This window comes from Macaca thibetana, chromosome 7 (assembly GCF_024542745.1).
Source record: "Macaca thibetana thibetana isolate TM-01 chromosome 7, ASM2454274v1, whole genome shotgun sequence".
NCBI lineage: Eukaryota > Metazoa > Chordata > Mammalia > Primates > Cercopithecidae > Macaca > Macaca thibetana.
The window spans coordinates 85,261,588-85,274,798 of NC_065584.1; the positions used below are offsets into that span (position 1 = coordinate 85,261,588).

A 13,211-nucleotide genomic window follows, 5' to 3' on the forward strand; every position below is an offset into this window, starting at 1 on the left:
TCTCCCTATCTTTCGCAGGCTGTTCTCAAACTCTTGGGCTCAAGCAATCCTCCCACCTTGGTTTCACAACATGTTGGGGTTACAGTTGCGAGCTACCATGCCCTAGGAATGGGCTGGGTGTGGGGGCTTGCATCTGTAATCCCTGCCCTTAGGCAAGCAGAGGCGGGAGGATTGCTGGGCAACGTAGGGAGACCTTGTCTTTACCCAAAACAAACAAAAAAATTAGCTAGGCATGGTGGTGCATGACTGTTGTCTCAGCTACTCGGGGCGCTGAGGTGGGAGGATTGTTTGAGCCTAGGAGGTGGAGGCTGCAGAGAGGCATGATTGCACCACTGCATTCCAGCCTGGGCGATAGAGTGAGACCCTGTCTCCAAAGAAAAGAAAAAGATTGGCTTTTTTTCACTTAATAAATCTTAGATATGTTTGCTGTCAATGTACAGAGAATTTACCTTATTCTTTTGAATAATTGCATGGGATTTCATTGCATGTCAGTAGTATATGATGTTTAGACTTTTAATTTTTTTCGACTTTACAGACATACTTTCAGAATGTCTTTGTTCTGTAAGATAAATTCCTTTGTCAAAAGGTAAAATCATTTGAAATATTAATGGATATTGCTAGTTGCTCTCCCAAATGGATGAACGAATCTGTACTTTCTACAGGAGGGGTTTACTTGGTACCCTTGCTTCAGTCATTGTCTTTAATATTTTTAAGGGTCTGGATACCTGAAAAGATCAATGGTGCTTCCGTGGTGTTTATGTGTTTAAGCATAATGAAAACTGTTGCCATGGTGACAGGCTCTGGAGAACTAGTCTGATAGTTTTCTGGCCTTTGGATTAGATTTGTTTGTTGCTTTTTCTTAGTTAATGATGGGATGATGCTAGCCTGAAGCGAGTTTAGGTTTTCTTAAGCAGTGTAATAATTTATCACAGGCATGAAGATACTTTGGAAGAGTGTATTCCTGGAACTACCTTTTTTTTTTTTTTTTTGTCAATGGTGACTGTAAGAATCTTCAAGGGCATAGAGTGTGGCAGTGGAGAGTTCTCATGAATTATATTGCTTAGGTCTTCTGCCTTTTTTGAGACAAATAAGCAGCTGCTGGAACTTCGAGATCAAAGATAGTTTATCGACAACTGTGAGGTCCTTGTGAATGAGCGTGCTGTCTTTATAAACTCTGCTACCCATTAAGTGAATATTCTATTAGAAAATAATTCACATTTTTGTAACTTTGTATCATTCAGCCCAGACCCTTTGTTGTTGCCTCAAGTGCATCCCCATCTAGGTATAATTAGAAACCTTTAAATCAGGAGATAAGAGAGCTTTGTGGGTTTTTTGCTTATACTTTTTTTTTTTTTCTCTCTGAGAAAGCCTCTAGATTTCAGTATAACTCTGAGAGTCATATTTTTTCTTCCTTTAACAGAGTACAAAATTTAATTGTACAACTTGATGAATTTTTAAATTTACCTATCTAACCACTATCCAGATCAAGATACAGGACATTATCAGCACCATAGAAGCCTCCTTGCATCTTCCCAGTCATCTTCTCCCTGTGAAAGATAAAAACCACTGTCTTACCATAGATTGGTTTTACCAAGTTTTAAGCTTTTTGTACATGGAATCATATAGCATACACTTGTTTTGTTTTGTTTTGTTTTGAGATGGAGTCCCTGTTGCCCAGGCTGGAGTGCAGTGGCACAGTCTCGGCACACTGCAACCTCCACCTCCTGAATTTAAGCAAATTCTCCTGCCTCAGCCTCCTGAGTAGCTAGGATCACAGGTGCGTACCACCATGCCCAGCTAATTTCTGTAGTTTTTATTAGAGATGGGATTTCACCATGTTGGCCAGGCTGGTCTTGAACTCCTGACCTCAGATGATCCGCCCACCTCGGCCTCCCAAAGCGCTGGGATTACAGGAGTGAGCCACGTGCCTGGCCCTTGTTTTTTATTTTTGTTTTTTTATTTTTTATTTTTTTAGATGGAGTTTCGCTCTTGTTGCCCAGGCGGGAGTGCAATGGCACAATCTTGACTCACCGAAACCTCCACCTCCTGGGTTCAAGTGATTCTCCTGCCTCAGCCTCCTAAGCAGCTGGGATCACAGGCATGCACTACCATGCCCGGCTAATTTTGTATTTTTAGTAGAGATGGGGTTTCTCCATGTTGGTCAGGCTGGTCTCGAGCTCCCGACCTCCTTGGCCTCCCAGAGTGCTGTGATTACAGGCGTGAGCCACTGCCCCTGGCCTTTTTTTTGTTTGTTTTTAATCAAGATAAAACATGACAAAATTTACCATTTTAACTATTTCTAAGTGTATAGTTCTGTCGCATTAAGTACATGTACATTGCTGTAAAATCATCATCACTATCCATATCCAGAACTTTTTTGTCTTCTGCAACTGAAATTCAGTCCCCATTAAACAATAACTCCTCATGCTCCTCTCTGTCAGTCCCTGGCATCTACCGTTGCACGTTCTGTTTCTAGGAGTTTGACTACTCTTGATGTCATATAAGTGAAACCATGTAGTATTTGTCTGTTTGTGATGGCTTATGTCACTTAAAATAATGCTCTCAAGATTCAGCCATGTTGTAGCAGGTGTCAGAATTTCCTTCCTTTTAAGGCTGAGTATTCCATTGTATGTATACATCACACTTTGCTTATTCATTCTTCTGCTGACACTTGGGTTACTCTCACCTTTTGGGTATTTTGACTAATGCTGCTATGAACATGGGTATGCAAATATCGCTTGAGAGCCTGGTTCCACCCTCCACCCTCCCAGCTCCCCAGGACGGAGTTTCCCTCTTGTCACCTAGGCTGGAGTGCAATGGCATGATCTCGCCTCACTGCAGCCTCCACCTCCTCGGTTCAAGCGATTCTGCTGCCTCAGCCTCCCGAGTAGCTGGGATTATAGGCACCTGCCCACCTCGCCCAGCTAATTTTTGTATTTTTAGTAGAGATGGGGTTTCACCGTGTTGGCCAGGCTGGTCTTGAACTCCTGACCTCAGGTGATCCGCCTGGTTCAGCCTCCCAAAGTGCTGGGATTGCAGGCGTGAACCACTGTGCCTGGCCGAGATGCTGCTTTCGCTTCTTTTGGATATGTACCCAGAAGTGGAATTGCTGGATCATATGGTAATTCTGTTTTTAATTTTTTTGAGGAAACTCCATACTGTTTTTCACAGTGCTACCCCATTTAATTTTCCCACTCATTAGTGCACAAGGGTTTCAGTTTCTCTGCATTCTTGCCAACTCTTGTTTTTTTGATATTAGACATCCTAATAGCTGAGAGGTGATATCTCATTGTAATTTTGATTTGTATTTCCCTAGTGATTAGGGATGTTGAGCATCTTTTCATATGCTTGTTGGCCATTCCTATATCTTCTTTGGGGAAATGTCTATTCGAGTCCTTTGCCCATTTTAAAATCAGGTTATGATTTTGTTGTTATTGCATTGTAGGGGTACTTTAATATATTCTGATATTAACCCTTTATCAGATATGTGATTTGCAAATATTTTTTCCCATTCCATAGGTTGCCTTTTCACTATTGTGCTCTTTATTGTACCTTTATTGTGCACAGAAGTTTTAAATTTTGATATAGTCCAATTTATTTTTACTTTTGTTGACTGTATTTTTGGTGTCATGTCCAATAAATCATTACCAAATACAATGCCATAAAATTTTTGCTCTGTTTTCTTCTAAGAGTTTTTTAGTTTTTGGTGTTACATTTAGGTCTTTGATCCGTTTCGAGTTAATTTTTGTAGTATATGGTATAAAGTAAGGGTCCAGCTTCATTCTTTTGCCTGTGGATATCCAGTTTTCCCAACATCATTAGTTGAAAAGACTTGTTTCCCCATTGAGTGGTTTTGTCACTTTGGTTGAAAATCATTTGATTTTGTATATGAGGGTTTTTGTGCATTTCTTAAAAAACAAAGTAATTAAATTGATTCATTTTTTAACTGTAGTAAATGTACTTTTAAAATAAACTTATAATGGAGAACCTGAATCATTATCCATAAATAGAAGGTCACACTAAAAATACCATGGAGCTGGGCAGACGTGTTCACCCATGCCTGTGGTCCCAGCTGCTCGGGAGGCTGAGGTGGGAGGATCGCTTGGGTTCCAGTCCAGCCTGGGCAGCATAACCAGACCCTGTCTCCTACCGAGTTCACAGTGGCTCCGTGTGGCTGTGTCCCAGAATATTCCTCATCTAATTGAGGGGGTACATTTGTTCCCCCAACATATTTACTTAGGTTCTGCCCTGTGGTCTCTGTGTGGGAGCTGGGCTCTTCGGCTTTGGCTTCCTCTGGGTGACCTGCTGGGTTCCAGCTGGTTTGGCCAGCCAGTGTGTATAAAGTTTTTGGCCGGGCGCAGTGGCTCACACCTGTAATCCCAGCACTTTGGGAAGCCGAGGTGGGTGGATCACAAGGTCAGGAGTTCGAGACCAGCCTGGCCAGTATGGTGAAACCCCGTCTCTACTAAAAATACAAAAATTAGCCGGGCATGGTGGCGCATGCCTGTAGTCCCAGCTACTTGGGAGGCTGAGGCAGGAGAATTGCTTGAATCTGGCGGGTGGAGGTTGCAGTGAGCCGAGATCGTGCCACTACATTCCAGCCTGGGCAACAGAGCAAGACTCTGTCCCCGCCCTCCAAAAAAATAAAGTTTTGATTGTGTTGCCCCACTTACTTGTGCAGTTCATCCATTTTTGTGTATAGCAGAAGTTCTTCTTCATTGCAGTATAATATTCTATTGTTTGCATATGCCGTAATTTATCCATTTTACTGTTGATAGACATTTAGATTGCTTCCAGTTTGGGGCTATCTGGGTATCATTTGTGTATATGCGCTTTGATCTATGTATGCATTCATTTCTGTTAGAGTAGAATTGTTGGGTCCTAGGGTATGTCTGTATTCAGTAGCAGTCATATTTATTTCATACTTCCATATAATCATTTTTTGTGTTTTGCTTCTTGTGCAGTTTGCCTGAGAATACAGATCAACCCACAGAACAAAGCGGATTTCCAAGGCATCTCCCCAGAGCGAGCCTTTGCTGATTTTCTCTTTGCCAGCACCATCCTGCACCTTGTTGTCATGAACTTTGTTGGCTGAATCATTCCCATTTACGTAATTGAGGAGTAGGAGACTAAAAGAATGTAAGTGATGATCATAGTCCTTGTCCTGTAATGTTGATTTTAGGAAGAGAAATTGGATGGGACTGGTTTCGATTGTGGTTGGCAAGCCTCCCATACTGCTGTTGACGTTTGCAGAATTTTCCATTGGTCTGCAAAGTATGCATTAATATCATAATCAGTGCTACCACTCGTGGTCATTGCCTTGTCTTATTGTTCTTCAAATCATTAAGATAACAGGAAATTAGTGTTTGTAGCTAGTACAATAATTTCTGCACCAATAACTTCATGAAAATAACTCAGAAATTTTGGAAGAGACATAAATGGTAGGTTTTGCCTTTAGATTTGTTAGTTTTTTTTTTTCTGATTTTGATCTCAGATGACTTTAAATGCTGGACCATTGGTTTCATAGCACTTAAATCTGATAGCATCCAGTGTATGTTGAATGAATGACTGTGGGCATTTGCTAATATGTGCCTTAAAGTAGAAATAAATGGGGAAATTGGGTTAACTTGGGAGAAGACTTTAAAATGTAAGATGGGATGCTGCTTGGTTCATTTGCCATTTTCCATTTTTTAGCAGTAGAGTTCTTTCTCCCTTCTCCCAAACAAACTCTTACAAAAAGAATCTTGGTATATAAAGCAGAAGTGGAATTGGAGTTTTTTTGATGGACAGAAATTGAAAAGCCCTCTCTGCTTGGCCTTTCCCTTCTTGTATGGTATGCCCTCCCCTGCATCCCTCCCTCCCAAGCAGAGTTCTAAAGCTTTAATAAATACATGGCTGTTTCCATACTGTATGTCAACACTGTTACTTTATATATGAGACAACAGAGGCCTAGAACAATCCATGGGCCTTCCCTGGCCGCATAGTTAAGTGTTTGCAGTGAAGTGCCCTAGTCTAGCGGTGTTCTTGGCCCAGTACTCCTTCCGGTATCCCATGTAGCTTACTGATGAATGCATGCAATATTTGCCTTTGCATTGCAAAATTTAATGTTCTGGGTGGTAGAGAAAAGAGAACCTTAGGAAATCTCATCCTATTTGGGGGAAGGATATCCTAGGACCGGCCTCTTCCTCACCACTTGGAAAGCTGTCATTTTTATACCAATCAGCAGAAATCTAGTACAAGAGTTTTAGAGCATCTATGTGCAAAGTGGATGCAATAATGTGACAGTGACTATACTTCATTTTCTGACGTGAATTAGTCATTTAGTTATAATATGTTACATAAATCCTTTCCTTTGATATTGCCTCAAAAACAGTTCTGTTAGTTCAGGGAAGGTATCATTTTGGTAGTGGTAAGTTGACAGAGAGGTTTATTTCAGTGAAAAACTTTAAGAACCACTTTGTTCTGTTATTTTAATACAGTTTAACTCCTTAGAGACCTGATTAAGACTTGAGTTGTCCTCTTCCCTCCCTTCCTCCCTCCCCTTCTATGTACCAGCCAATGTCTTGTTGTTGGGAATATAAACAATATTGTTGGCTGGGCGTGGTGGCTCATGCCTATAATCCCAGCACTTTGGGAAGCCGAGGTGGACAGATTGCTTGAGCTCAAGAATTTGAGGCTAGCATGGGCAAAATAGCAAGACCTTACCTTAATTTAAAAAAAACCCCAAACTGGCTTCTGTTTTCAAGACATGTACAGTAGGGGAGAATATGTAAACATAACAGTTAAAATACAGCCCTGTTAGGGCCTCACTAAAGGTCTGAACAAAGTGCTGCAATAAATCCAGAGAAGAGAGCAGCTGTACCATCTGGGAGCTGGGGCAGCAGATGAGTTATCTGACCAATGGATAACAACTATTGCCAGTTACAATTAACTGTTACCAGTGGATAACCTTGAATGCAGGTAGAAAACTGACCCTCCAACATTGACCTTCTCACGCTTGCAACTATGAGTAACCCTTGGGCTTCCTGAAAGAGCCTTCTGGAAAGGTCATAAGTCTTCTGATTGCTTACTCTAGATTTCTGAAGTTCTTTTTTTCTAGATGAGTCATGGTGTGTACTTAGGAAGGGGACAGAGCAAACATTTCAAGGATGTTTTCTAGGCTCAGGGAGATACCAAATCACGGAAAATTATTTCCTAGGGCTGTCATGATTGGAGGAGGACTTTACTGCAGAGAGCTTAGTATTTCAAAATTACGACAAAAGCAGAGACAAAAAAGCAGTCTCAGCAGAAACTGTGTACTGCAGACCATATTAACAACCTAGGACCACCTGTTCAGCTGGGAATTATGGGCCCAAAGCATAGCAAAATCCTCAATCCCAGATTGCAGTGTTAAATCATTCTATGGAGAGTATGTTCATAGAAAAATCTTTCTCTCTGGGGGATTGCCCAGATTATTTTTTGTAGAGATCCTTCATTTGACATACACTACACTGTCCTACTCTCAGTTTTTAAAAATATACTTTTATTTGCTCCTTTTATGTGCTTTTAACTCAGCTATATGTGCAGTGTGCCACAGCACTTTAAAAACAGTTCCAAGTAAATTCTCAATATTGATACCAGCTCAGAAGGTAGAACAAAACAGATGGAACGTCTTCATATTTTCCAACTAAGCTGAGAGTTTGATATTAAAAAACAAACATCTGTAATATAGCTGATCTTACATGAATTTGGGGATGACAAACTCTGAACTACTCTGAAAGAGGAAGATCAAAAGGAAATGGCATTGGGTTAAAAAAAATAATTCAAGGGGAAGTAAGGAAGTTAACAGATAATGAGTGCTCAGTGTGTGCTATGCTTTAAGTACTTCTTGTTCTATATCATTTTATTTTCGGAATAATTTCACTTAGATAGGTTTGCTGTTCTCACTTACAGATGAGGAACTGAAGTTGAGAGAGCCTTGCTAGGACGGCCAGGCGTGGTGGCTCACGCCTGTAATCCCAGCACTTTGTGAGGCCGAGGCAGGTAGATCACCTGAGGTCAGGAGTTCGAGACCAGCTTGGCCAATATGGTGAAACCTTGTCTCTACTAAAAATACAAAAATTAGCTGGGCGTGGTGGCCGGTGCCTGTAATCCCATCTACTTGGGAGACTGAGGCAGGAAAATCGCTTGAACCCAGGAGGCAGAGGTTGCAGTGAGCCAAAATTGCATCATTGTACTCCAGCCTGGCAGGAGTAAGACTCTGCCTTAAAAAAATAAAAAAGAGAGCCTTGCTAGAAATCTTATAACTAATGTTTCTATCCAGGTCATCAATCATTAAGAAAGATTCAGTAGTTTTTAGACTATACAAATGAAAATACAAAAGCAAAAATGCTCCCAGTGGGCTTCTGACCCCCAGAAATCCATGCACACCTGAAATGATGATCAGTTTTTGGTGTGTAGGCGGCAGCATATTTTTGAATGAATGCATGACAGAAAGAAGCTCAGTGGATTTCAGTATTTAAAAATTTATATGCTTTAGTTTTTTCCATGTTTGTTTTTCTGTGTTTCTTTCTGAAAACCTTTTTTTTTTTTTTTTTTTGAGACAGAGTCTTACTCTCTTGCCCAGGCTAGAGTGCAGTGGTGTAATCTTGGCTCACTGCAACCCTGCCACCCGGGTTCAAGCATTTCTCCTGTCTCAGCCTCCCCGAGTAGCTGGGACTACAGGCACTTGCCATCATGCCCGGCTAATTTTTGTATTTTTAGTAGAGATGGGGTTTCACTATGTTGGCCAGGCTGGTCTCGAACTCCTGACCTCGTGATCCGCCCGGTTTGGCCTCCCAAAGTGCTGGGATTACAGGCATGAGCCACTGCACCTGGCCTGTGAAATTCTTTTTTTTAAAAAAATCTCAGTCCATCTCAGGTGTTCTGAAGGGTAATGAGGAAAAGGAGGACAGAACTGTATTGGATCACAGTTTGAGAATTAAAGTTCCTGATGAATTGGACCCTGGATCAGAAGGAAGGGTGAACTGGGCCCAAAGGGACAAAACCGTGCTTGAAAATGTGCTCAACTCCCAGGGAGATAAGATAGCTGCCAAATGCCTGTGCCTGGTTAGCATTGTTTTGTTTTTATAATGGAGACCATTCTCCCATGTCTTAAAAAATTCAGTGTTTGATCCTAGCTGGAACAAGGGGGCTACAGGGTTGGGCAGAACATTTTAAACTGACTGGCAACACTGTTTACAAACATGCAATTGTGTTGGCTTTTCGAATTCAGTTAAGTATAGTAATCTAGAAAATTACCTCTGGAAGGGGATCTTGATGTTATTCTGTAGGCTTTGCTGCCACCTAGTGGATTGTATGTTTCATGTGTTGAGAGACTACCACAGAACATAAGAGGAGTTGAATTTGGGGGAAGAAGCTACTGATACCTGTGTTATAAAACCTAGTTTCTTTCCAGTCATTGAGGGGCAGCAGAGGTCCAGGTGGGCTTAGATGCTGGGTTGGGGGTTGCTTTACATTCTGGCCAGAAGGGGGCAATGTCGAGTTAGGAACAAAAGGGCATAGAACCCTAAAGTGGCCCTAGATTTTGTTTCATAGGGGAAGACCAAGACTGTGCACATAGACCCTCAGGTTTCCCCTTTGTTTTCTTTTTTTCACCTCGTCAGTTTGAGAGCTTCCTTTTTTGGTTTGTTCTACATCTTTTATACTCAGTAGTGACCTCCTACTGGCAATAATCTTTAATTTTTTGTTGGTGGAGGGCCCCATTTAGTTTTTATTTTATTTTCTCTTTGATACTTCCACCTTATGTTGAATTAGGTCCTGCCACCAAATAAGCTCTCTCCAAGGGAACTGTCCTAAATTTGTAGGAAATCTTCTGAGGTAGTCACATCATAACTTTTTTCAACTCATTTTTCTCTGTTTAGGAGGTGAGATTAATTATATATATATTTTTATGTGATGGGGTCTTTCTATGTTGCCCAAGCTGGGAACTCCCTGGGGTCAAGTGATCCTCCTGCCTGAGGCTCCCGTGTAGCTGGACCTACAGGTGTGTCACAGTGCCTGGCTCTGAGATTAGTTCTTTACCTTTCATTCTTAAAACTTTGAATCTACTTTTTTATTTGCTAAAAAGTGCTAATTGATGACTCTACTTGTTTATTGAACTCCGTTTTATATTTGGTCTATTTTTTAAGACTACCAAAGAAAAAAAGAATATCGAAATGGAATTGTATTTATGAATATCATTGCTGCCCTAACTCTACTGCCTTATTTTCTCCATCCTCCCAGTTTGGATGAATGACTCCTATCACCCAAGTCATTCCCACCCCTCAGGTTGCATAGGAGCCTCTTCTCCGGGCCCTTAGTCTACTGCATACCTCCAATGCTGCACTTATCACATTGTTATGAAACTATTCATTCACTTTCTTCTCTCTCCCACTGGACTCAATTGTGAACAGTAACAGTGTGTGTTTGTTGAATGAGTGTATGAATGAATAAACCTTTTTTGTTCTTTTTTTTTTTTTTTTTGAGATGGAGTCTCGCTTTGTTGCCCAGGCTGTGGTGCAGTGGCATGATCTCAGCTCACTGCAGCCTCTGCCTCCCGGGTTCAAGCGATTCTCCTGCCTCAGACTCCCAGTAGCTGGGACTACAAGCGTGTGCTACCATGCCTGGCTAATTTTTGTATTTTTAGAAGAGATGTGGTTTTACCATGTTGGCCAGTATGGTCTCCATCTCTTGACTTTGTGATCCGCCTGCCTTAGCCTCCCAAAGTGCTGGAATTACAGGCATGAGCCACCGTGCCCAACCAAATAAACAATTTTTAACTGCAAGAAAAAGTTATGTTATTAAGTTACTTGGATGCTAAAACATGGAAAGTGCTACGAAAGAAAAAAAAAGCCAAGGCAGAGATTCATGGGAGAGGCTGTGGAGTGGGGAAGAGCATGAGACAAGAAGTCAGAGTAGGGGCTGGGTGCGGTGACTTAGGCCTGTAATCCCAGCACTTGGGGAGGCCAAGGTGGGAGGATCGCCTGAGCTCAAGAGTTTGAGACCAGCATGGGCGATGTAGCAAGACCTTGCCTCTTCCAAAAATCAAAAGAATTAGAGGGGCGTGGTGGTGTGTGCCTGTGGTCCCAGCTACTCAGAAGGCTGAGGTGGGAGGATTGCTTGAGCATGGGAGGTCAAGGCTGCAGTGAACTGTGATCATGCCACTGCACTCCAGCCTGAGTGACAGAGTGAGACCTTGTCTCAAAAAAAAAAAAAAAGAAAATCAGAAGACTTGTATTGTAGCCTTTGCTCTGTTAACTAGTTGAATGGACAAATAAACTTACCTCTGAGCCTCAGTTTCTCTGTCTGCACTATGAGAGGATTGGCCTGGATGTTCATCAAAGTCTCTTGCCACTGTTAATGCCTCTCAGCATAATTCTTGATGGTTCTTCAGGATTGTACTGTTTTTGTGGCTCCTCAATTGGGCTTTGCTTTCTGTTTTCTCCTTAATTGTTGCTTTTTCATATTTTTAGATTCCCATTATCAATTTATAGGAGGTAGAAAATTAAATGTGATTATAACTAGATGCACATATTTGTATGAAACCTTTTACAAGAATAAACCTTTGTAAAATGTCTTATAGTTCCCACATTAACAAGCTTGTAGGATTCACATACGTTCCACATATACTTTTACATACATCAGCTCATGTGATTCTTCCTTCCTACCCAGTGATGTGGAGATAGACAAATAGTAGTATTCTCATTTTACACCTAGGTAATTACACCTTGGTGAAACTTAGGTTGATGTATCCAGGCCCTGGAACTAATAAGTGACTGAGGGGGAACTGGATAACAGACATTTGGACTCTGAACCTTTATATTCCTTCCTGTTATGTTTAGGACTTTCAGATGATGGCTTTATATATATGTCATGTTAGAGGGTTTTCATTAAAAATGTTAAATTTGCTTTTCTTTTTAAGAAATTTTTATTTATTTTAAATTTTTATCAGAACCATCAGACTGGATGCTTTTCTTTTTTAAATGGGAAAAATTTGGGAGAGATTGATAGGAAAGGATGAAGGCCGGCTATCTCAAATGTTTCTGCATAGTTGGCCATACTTAATATGGTCCAGGAGAAATGGAGGAGAATGCAGGTCAGGAGACCTGACTTTGGCTACTGAGGGTGATCCTGGACCAGCACTGTCCAATAGAGCTTTCTGCAGTGGGGAAACATTCAGGGTCTGCACTGTGCGTTATGGTAACCACTAGCCACATGTGGTTATTGAGCATTTGAAATGTGGCTAACAGACTGAAGAATTGAGTTTTTAATTTAACTTTGACTAAGTTTAAATAGTCACCTGTGGCTAATGGCTGTGGTGTTGGACAGCAGAGCTCTGGACAAATTTGTCAACACTGTCAGGTCACAGTTTTCTCATCTCTGTAATGAAAGTATTAAAGAAGCTGATCGCTAAAGCTCCTTTCATTTTTTAGAAATATACAGTCTGTGCCTTCTAAAACTGATGATTCAAATTGAGCTGTAAACCTAGAATTTCTGCAGAATGGTCTTTGATTCACATTATTTCTAATTTCAGTTTTAATTAGAAAACTGACGAGGATCCAGGATGAGATGAATTTGAAGGAAAATCAGTATTTGAACCTGTCTGCCCATTGCTAGTGTCTGAATAGAGATATTGCTGGAGAAGAATACAGATTCCAAATAGAAATGACCCTGGCTGGCATTATCTTTTCTATCTCTACAGAGTCATTTTTAACAGTTCTTTGTGTTATGCCTTGCTTTCTTTTTTTTTTTTTTTTTTTTTTGAGACGGAGTCTCGCTCTGCCGCCCAGGCTGGAGTGCAGTGGCCGGATCTCAGCTCACTGCAAGCTCCGCCTCCCGGGTTCACGCCATTCTCCTGCCTCAGCCTCCCGAGTAGTTGGGACTACAGGCGCCCGCCACCGCGCCCGGCTAGTTTTTTGTATTTTTTAGTAGAGACGGGGTTTCACCGTGTTAGCCAGGATGGTCTCGATCTCCTGACCTCGTGATCCACCCGTCTCGGCCTCCCAAAGTGCTGGGATTACAGGCTTGAGCCACCGCGCCCGGCCGCCTTGCTTTCTTTTAAGATGATTACAACAAACTGATTAAATGGCACTGTCTTTTCTGCGCAGGTGAAATAGACTGAAGCCACGCTAACTTTTCTCAGTAGGTGTCTTCCATTTTGCATGTCTTGATATCAGGGGAGGAGATTTTAT

General features: G+C 41.5%; 2 protein-coding genes across 5 annotated transcripts in view; one reads left to right on the top strand and one right to left on the bottom strand.

Moving 5' to 3' along the window:
- The window catches only part of DAD1 (defender against cell death 1), a 330,697-nt gene that overhangs the window by 315,363 nt on the left and 2,123 nt on the right, over window positions 1-13,211 (top strand). For all 4 annotated transcript variants that reach the window (XM_050796653.1, XM_050796656.1, XM_050796654.1 and 1 more), the window contains exon 3: window positions 4,965-5,139. In XM_050796653.1, coding sequence (XP_050652610.1) covers window positions 4,965-5,095 — 131 coding nt within the window. In that variant the 3' untranslated portion in view covers window positions 5,096-5,139. The remainder of the gene's footprint in view (window positions 1-4,964; window positions 5,140-13,211) is intronic.
- Window positions 1-13,211, bottom strand: part of OXA1L (OXA1L mitochondrial inner membrane protein) — a 240,727-nt gene that overhangs the window by 195,842 nt on the left and 31,674 nt on the right. The window lies entirely within an intron of this gene.